General features: G+C 61.5%; 1 protein-coding gene across 1 annotated transcript in view; it reads left to right on the top strand.

The window, feature by feature from the left end:
- COL7A1 (collagen type VII alpha 1 chain) overlaps window positions 1-4,940 on the top strand; it is a 30,765-nt gene extending 25,825 nt beyond the window's left edge. The window contains exons 107-119 of the mRNA XM_064431735.1: window positions 166-219; window positions 295-357; window positions 460-522; window positions 808-924; window positions 1,291-1,368; window positions 1,448-1,501; window positions 1,704-1,752; window positions 1,830-1,943; window positions 2,303-2,392; window positions 2,737-2,820; window positions 2,913-3,032; window positions 3,666-3,845; window positions 3,954-4,940. Of these exons, the coding sequence (XP_064287805.1) occupies window positions 166-219; window positions 295-357; window positions 460-522; window positions 808-924; window positions 1,291-1,368; window positions 1,448-1,501; window positions 1,704-1,752; window positions 1,830-1,943; window positions 2,303-2,392; window positions 2,737-2,820; window positions 2,913-3,032; window positions 3,666-3,845; window positions 3,954-4,003 (1,116 nt within the window). The 3' untranslated portion in view covers window positions 4,004-4,940. The remainder of the gene's footprint in view (window positions 1-165; window positions 220-294; window positions 358-459; window positions 523-807; window positions 925-1,290; window positions 1,369-1,447; window positions 1,502-1,703; window positions 1,753-1,829; window positions 1,944-2,302; window positions 2,393-2,736; window positions 2,821-2,912; window positions 3,033-3,665; window positions 3,846-3,953) is intronic.
- Window positions 4,941-7,839: the final 2,899 nt, after the last annotated feature.

Raw genomic sequence — 7,839 nt, forward strand, 5'->3', positions numbered from 1 at the left:
GGCCCTTTGGGATCCCCTCCATCAGCCAGCAGGAGTGGGGAGATGGCTGAGGCCAGACTGTGAGCCCGTGACAGGGTCATGGTGTCCCCTCCTCTGCCTGTGGCTCCGGGGTGAGCACTGAGGGGTGAAGGACTGAGTGCCCTGCCTCTCTCCTGCCTGCTGTAGGGAGAGCCAGGGATCCCGGGGCGCTCGGGACTGCCGGGGAGGAAAGGCGAGCCGGTAAGCACCTCACTGACACCAGGGGGGGACAGGAGAGCACGGCTGGTGCCTCATGGACATTGCTTTGTCCCCCAGGGAGAGCTGGGTCTGTCGGGACCACCAGGCATTCCTGGAAAGGAAGGGCTCATGGGACCCAAGGTAGGTTGGAGCAGTGCTGGGAAAAGCTGTGCTGGCACTTCTTCCCCTCACTGCCTGTCCCCCGCCGTGTGTCCCCTGCTGCCTGTGCCTTCCTCCTTGCAGGGTGACCGGGGATTTGATGGGCAGCAGGGAGCCAAAGGAGACCAGGGGGAGAAAGGAGACCGGGTGAGCACCTGGAAAGGGATGGGATGCATTGCACCACATTGCTTGTACGAGGACACAGCCTTGGCTGGGAGCACATCAGAGCCTGATGCTCCCAGAAGAGTCTTTCAGTGCTGCTCTAAATTGTGTCACTAAACAAGGACTGACAACAATTCCCTGCTCTTTATAAGGAGGCACCAGTACTGTTTTTTTGGGGATGCCCAGCTGTGGGGTCAGAGGATGTCCACGGCATCTGCTCTGAAGTCGGGGGCTCTGACAGCCCTGGCCTCACCCTCTGCTCTCCTGCAGGGTGCCCCGGGTGTTATGGGTGGCCCTGGTCCCCGGGGCAGTGACGGTGCTCCTGGCCCCCCTGGGCCCTCAGGGAGCGTTGGCCCACGAGGTCCTGAGGGCATGCAGGGCCAGAAGGTAAGTCCCCACCACAGGTGACTGGTCCCCTCTGGGGCTGTGAGGATGGGAGGGCCCAGTCCCCCTCGAGGGTGAGGGGTGGGTGGCATCTGGAGTCATGTCCCAGCTCTGTCCTGCCCTGCCAGCTCGCTGGCTTTGGGTTCCTCCCTTGTGTCCCTCCTTGTGTCCCCCTGCCCAGGGGAGGGAGTCTGAGGGGAGGAGTCTGGAACCCTGCTTGTCCTTGAGCTGAGCCGGGCCTGTCCCCATCCCCACCTGCACTGGCATCCCTGGGGTGCAGGCGTGGGGAAAGCAGCACATCCATGGTGCTGGGGAGAGCAGAGAGACTCCAGCACCCCCATCCAGATGCTGAGCACGTGTCCTTTGCAGGGGGAGAGAGGCCCCCCTGGACAGTCAGTGCCTGGTGCACGTGGCATGCCTGGCATCCCTGGTGAGAGAGGAGAGCAGGTAAGTGTCTGGGTGCCTGGCCCTGCCTGGATGACCTCCAGCCAGGGCCAGCTTCCCACCTCCTTTCTGCTGTCCCCAGGGCAGTCCTGGCCCCCACGGGCTCCGTGGGGAGAAGGGGGAGCCAGGCATGACGGTAAGGAGCCACAAGGGAGCCAGCATGGGCTCGTGGATCTCAGGTCACTGGGGTGGGAAGGAGTGCTGGATCCATCCCACTGCCACTGAGGCAGGGGCTGCCCTCACCTCTGGGCTCTGCCAGACCCCGGAGAAAGGGTTTTTCTTCCTCCTGAACTGCACCACCCCCCATTACTACCCTTGCCCCCCCATGTGCCCGGCAGGAGGAGGAGATCCGCGCCTTCGTCAGGCAGGAGATGAGCCAGCACTGTGGTGAGCATCCCCCTCTGCTGCCCTGGGGCTGGGGGCCTGGACCTCCCGCCCATGACCCCACCCTGTCTCTCCCACAGCCTGTGGTGGCCACCTTCCACGGCATCAGGATTCACGTGAGCACTCAGGTTGCAGCTCTTCCTTCCTATCCCCCTGCCCCACTCGTGTGGCACAAAAGGAGCCCTGGCACCCAGGTGTGCCACTGGTTTTGGGGAGCTGGAGGTGGCTGGCACCCTCCATGACCCTTCAGTCAGGGTCAGCATCAGTGCAGGGCCCTGCACAGGGAGAAGGGTTGGTGTGTGGCAGAAATGGTGGCACAGGGATCCCAGGGACAGCTGGCTCAGGATGGTGCCAGTGGGGTCTGGGTGCTGCCAGGGTCTGCCCAGCTGAGGGGATCACAGGAACTGTACCCCATCTATTCCTGGGTGTCAGAACTGGGGCAGGGGTCCTGCAGGGGTCAGCAGTGCTGGAGGGAAGGGTAGGCTGGAGGAGTGGGATTGGAGGGATGGAGGCAAGGGGTGGGCTGGGATGAGGTGGGTGCTTTCTCTCCAAGGAGGCTGGGGGGCTCAGGCCAGGAGCAGCTTCCACTCTGCCCAGGGAGCAGGAAGAATCGTCCGCCAGGAGAACGAGCATGACCAAACAGGTGATGGAGAGTCTGGAGGATCTGTGAGATCTGGTGACATGGGCATGTGTGTCTCCCTGTGCCCTCCCCTGTCCCCGTCCTGCTGGGCTCCAAGTGGGTGCTCTCTCTGGGCCTCCCCTGCCTGTGCCTCCTCCAGAAGCCCCCGTGGCAGCGCTGGTCTGTGGTGCAGAGAGAGGAGGGGGATCTCCAGGTCCACCATCCCTGTCCATCTACCCTGTCAGGCTGCAACAGGGTTGGGGTGTTGCACTGCTCCACACCTGAAAGGGGTGGTTTTCCCTTGGGAAATAAGGGGAAAGCAATCCAGACTCCATTGTCTCTTCCCTGATGCCTGTGTTCCCTTACAGGGTCCTCCTCCACTCAGCCGTTCCTTGCTGGCAGCGCTCACGTAGTCCCTGTGCTCAAGTTGTCACATACAGAGGAGGATGAGGGTGTGTCATCCCTGTGCTTGTAGTCCTTGTCCCCCTTTTTCTGTGCCCCACGTGTGTGGTGAGGACTGCTCACGTGTGGTGCTGTCTCCCAGGGCAGGACAGGCAGATCATGCTCGACAATGACGACCTCGCCTATGACAGCCTGGATGAAGAGGAGGAGGACTATGATGAGGTCCCGGAGATGGACAGCCTGGAGCCCCCCACAGTGGATGGTGAGCTTCCCTGCACTCACCTGGCACTGAGAGCTAAGCTACTGGGACAAACCATGGAGCTGCCCTGGGTTTTGTTGGGCTGGTGTCTTCACACCCACCTGGGCAGTGGGTCCCTGTGCCATCTGTCTGGGGCGATTGGAGGTTCCTGCCCTCTTGCTGGTACTTGAGAGGGTTGCACCTTCCCTGTCACTGTGCTGCCCACACCATGCAGACCTCGTGCTCTATCCCCCTCACTGAGGCCATCACCAGTGGCGTGCTGGGCTGGTGGGACGTGCTGCCCTGGCAGGTTTCCTGTGTCTGGTCACGAGCCACAGGATGGATCCCAAAGGCCCCAGGAGATCAGGGAAGCCCCACTGGCAGCAGCCTTTGGAGAGTCCCTCCATAATCCTTTCAAGGGGTGCTGTGGCCATCATGTCCCCACGCCACCTCCCTCCCAACTCTTTGCTGGGAGCTGTCCCAGGAGACAGAGTGGAGTCTCCTGCCCTCAATTCCAGCACTTGGGCAGAGCACAGAGACACCTGCTCCAGCCAAACCCTTCCCATGCTCAGCCTCGCCCTTCTGGGGGGGTTTCCCCTCCTGTGCCAGGTGGGTCTGGCAGCCCTGCCTGCCCTCACCAGCATCTTTGCCCCACAGCTGAGCCCTGCCGGCTGCCGCTGGACGAGGGGCACTGCCAGCGCTACACCCTGCGCTGGTACTACAACCAAAGAGCCACCGAGTGCCGGCCCTTCGTCTACAGCGGCTGCCGGGGCAACCCCAACCGCTTCGGCAGCCGGGAGGAGTGCGAGCTGCGCTGCGGGCAGCGCCCGGGGCCAGGTGGGCACGCCTGGCACGGCACCCCTCCGCCTGCCGCCGTGCCGTGCGGGGCCGGGCACGGTGCTGGTGCCCGGCTCAGCGCTGACAGCGCCGTGCTTCTCCCCGCAGATTCCCGAGGCAGCGCCGGCAGCGAGGTGCGAGGGCAGCCAAAGGTGTAGGTGCAGGCAGTGTCTCGGCAGGCTGGGCTGCCTGGAACCGGGGCCCAGCGCTGCCCTGGCCGGGGCTGGCAGCAGCCTGGACCCTCCAGCCCCAGCAGGAACCTGGTGCTATTTCTAAACTGTCTTTATGCTGCTCATGGGTTTTTCATTTCATATCAGTTTTTTGTCATTAAGGTGAAATTTATGTCAAATGGGAAACTGCCTCCCTCCGAGGCTCTGAACCCCCTGTTCCCACTGGGCTGTTCTTGGTTTGATTTTTAAATTATTTGTTGCCAGCAGAAGGGTTCTTAGCCCTGTTCCCTCTCTCTGGAAGCAGAGGTAGGACTTGGCATAGTTGGGCTCCCTCCCCTCCCATAACACCCTTGTACCCTTTCCTGCCCCCCAAACTCCCTCTCTGCTGGGAGAGCTGCCCACATCCTTGTGCCAGGCAGTGCCTCCCTGCACAACATCCCTCACCCCCACCCTGCAATGAGCTCCATCTGAATAAATTTCACCTTAACCTCAGCTAGGGCCCAGTTCCCCTTCTGTGGCTGCGATGGTTTGGCGGTGACCTGTGGGGAGGCTGGAGGCTCTGGCCATGTGCTACCTTCCAGCTCACACATCTGCCAGCAGCACATCTGGCCTTAATCTGGGGGGTCTCACCTGCACCCCCAGGCCTGTCAGGGAAACCCTGAGGATGGTGCTACGTTAGAAGCAGTTCCTGCTCGCCCACACGTACTCAAAGGCTTTGTGAAAGTGATGTCACAGCCCTGCTCCCCCAGCCCCAGGGCTGAGTAGGGACGTGCCCTTCACTCCCCCGAGCCCCAGGGGTGCTGGGTGGGCTTTGTGGCCCCCACACGTTCTGCTGTTCTCTGTGTATACCCACAATCAGCAAGTGTCTATGTGTACCAATGCAGGGAGATGTGTATTAAAGCTGTGCTCACAGGGAGATGTCACACTTCTTGGCACGTTGCTGGAGATTCCTGTGGAGTTTGGGGACAGCTCTTGACTCAGACCCCATCTGGGCTGCCCTTTCCAGCTGCCCACTGCTGGCAGTGCTGGCTGGGGTTCCTCACCCCTTCCAGGGAGCCCAGTGCCCCATCCCTGTGCCCAGCACGTGCCCAGCTGATGCAAGCCAGGCCATGACCCCCTGTCCAGGCCCTGACGTGTCAGCACGTGGGTCTGTGGTGCTGCATGATGTACTGTGTGAATCAGTGCTGCCAGCTAATTTTGGCTGCTGGGTGTGAGTTCCTGGCTGTCCCTGGGAGGAGGAACAAAGCTGGCATTATTTCTGTTCCCTGCTGTCCTGGGGAGGCTGGCATAGGATGGGTCACCCATCGGTTCACACCACGGGGGTGGGCAGAGCCCCAGTGGTCTGAACCCTGGGCACCCTGGCTCCTGGCCAGCCCATGGGGCTGAGCACCCACAACCCACCTCATGCAGTGCCCACCCAGCCTAGGAGCCTTGGGATGCTCCCACACTCCCTAAGGGGGGAACTTTGGAGCAAAACCCTTGTGTGTGGGGCTCACCCCACAGCAATGCCTTCAGGCTGCTACCCACCTTGGGCAGCTGGGCCACGCTGGACTGGTGCAGGTGCCTGCAAACCAGTGGTGTCCCAGCTGGAATGCATTACAGTGAGCTGCAAGCCACTGGTGTCCTGCAATCCAGTGGCCAAAGCAGGGAGGTGACAGGTAGGTATGTCCTCCATGTGGCCAGGGCATGGACACAGTGCCAGACTGGTACCAGGAGCTGTCCTTGTGAGGCACAGTGCCCACAGGTCTGCCCATGATCCCAGCAATGTGCACGTTCTCCCCCTCCCTTAAGTGATGACCAAGCCTGACAGGAGCAGGGAGGCCTAATTAGATGGAGAAAAAACATCTTGCAAGTCAAAGATGAAACAATTACAACTGAGCTGTCCCAGGTTCCCGGAATCCCCTCCAAATGCAGCTGGTGGAGCTGCAAGGGGGCACACACCCACCCACATCCTGGGATGATTTCATCTCCCATTAGGCAAAATTTATTAAAGACATTTCCACACACTGCCCCCCCACCTTCCCCCTGTCACCGTCACCCCCTCTGCGGGTCAGAGGTGGAGCTGGGACAGGATAAGAGCCAGGGCTTGGCAGGGAGCAGGGCAAACCCCCAGCTGTGGTCCCTGCACCCTGGGAGCACTGCCTGGACTCTGAGGAGACGAGGACCTGCTGCAAATGGTGAGGCTGTGCCCTCAGTGGTGCTTTTTGGGGGCTTTTAGCTGGGAAATAGGTTGCAGGGGGTTAGATGCTTTTCATTCCTAATTTTGCAGCCAGTTAAGCGCCCCTGGCTGCCTACTATGGTATTTTCTAGAGGGTTTCACCCTAGAGATACTCTGCTGGGTGACTGATTTTGGGGAGAGGCAGCTAAATAGCAGGATTTGTGCAGCAGTGTCCCTGCACCTGCTGTGACCCCCACCCTGTGCAGAGCATCCTGCAATCCCTGGGGCCCTCCTGGGACCAGGGGGAGGGATGGGATGGAGTGGAGAAAGTTGCTGAGGCTTGACACAACTCAGGACGTGTGGCCAGTCTCCTGCCCCAGTATGCTGTGTATTTTAGTCCAAGTGGCTCGTGTCTCTCCTCGGTGGGTGACTTTTGCCCCAAAGAGCCCAGCAACACAGCGGGGAATGGCATCTGCCAGGGAAGGCGTGGGAGGAAGAAAGCTCCACTGCCCGCCCAGCCCTGAAACCCCAGGCATTTCCCTGGCCAAAGGGCAGGAATGGGCTGGGGAGCAGCCACAGGACCCTGGCAGGCACCCTCCTGAGCAGGATTGTCTGCTTCCCTGGGTGACAAAGGGCTGAGGGGTGTGAAATTGAGGGCATGGCTGGCATCTGGCCAGGGGCTGTGTGAAAGGACAAGGCCACCCAGGTGATTTGCTTCCCATGTCCCCTTCAGCCTCCCCAAAACTCCCCACCCTGTTCAAGAGGGTTAAAACCAGGGTGGGATAATGAAGGAGGGTGAAGCCCCACCAGGTGGTGCAGGGAGCAGAGGGGTTCAGGGGGTGACACCCTGGTGGGGACGTGTCCTGCCTGGGGGCTGTGGGGCCGTGGCAGGGTGGTGGGGTGATGCTCAGAGCCAAGCCCCGTGTCCCTGCAGGCACCCCCGGCCAGGATGCTGCTCTCCTTCCTGCTGCTCCTCGGGCCACCCACAGCAGCCTGGAAGGGACCGAGCCGTGAGTGGCCCTCAGCAGCCCCCCAGAGTGAGGACGGAGGGGAGCTGAGGGGGCAGGAAAGCACCAGCCATAACAAGATGCTGCCTGCTCTCTCCGAAATGAGGAGGGGTGACGACGGCTCTGGGGCAGGGCCCCATCTGGAAGAAGCCAGCCTGTCGCTGCTGGAGGGATCACAAAGACAAGCCCTGCCCTGGCTGATGAGCCCAGCCGCCAGGAGAGCGGCTCCCAGGAGGAAGGGGAGCAGGCTGTCCCTGTCACTCGACGTCCACACTCACCTGCTGAAAATCCTGCTCGAGCTGGCCAGAGAGAAGGAGCTGCAGGCCAAGGCAGCTGCCAACGCCGAGCTGATGGCCCGCCTGGGGCGCAGGAGGTGAACTGTGCTGGCTGGCACCCAGCAGGGCTGCAGAGGGCAGCGGGGCTGCCTGGGGCACCGGAGAGGCAGGCGTGGAGCAGCACTGGCGTGTCTGCAGGGCACTGGACGTGGCACCTCATCCCCCTGGTCCCACTGCTCATGGCACCATCAGCAGCCATGGGATGGTTTGGTTTAATGACTCTCACCTCAGCCCCACTGGAGAAGACACAGCTGGGTTTGCCTTGGCCAGTGCTTGAGCAGAGCTGGTCCCAGCCCCAGGCACTACAGGGATTTCCATGCTTGG

The sequence above is a fragment of the Passer domesticus genome, chromosome 9 (genome assembly GCF_036417665.1).
Source record: "Passer domesticus isolate bPasDom1 chromosome 9, bPasDom1.hap1, whole genome shotgun sequence".
In the NCBI taxonomy this organism is placed as follows: domain Eukaryota; kingdom Metazoa; phylum Chordata; class Aves; order Passeriformes; family Passeridae; genus Passer; species Passer domesticus.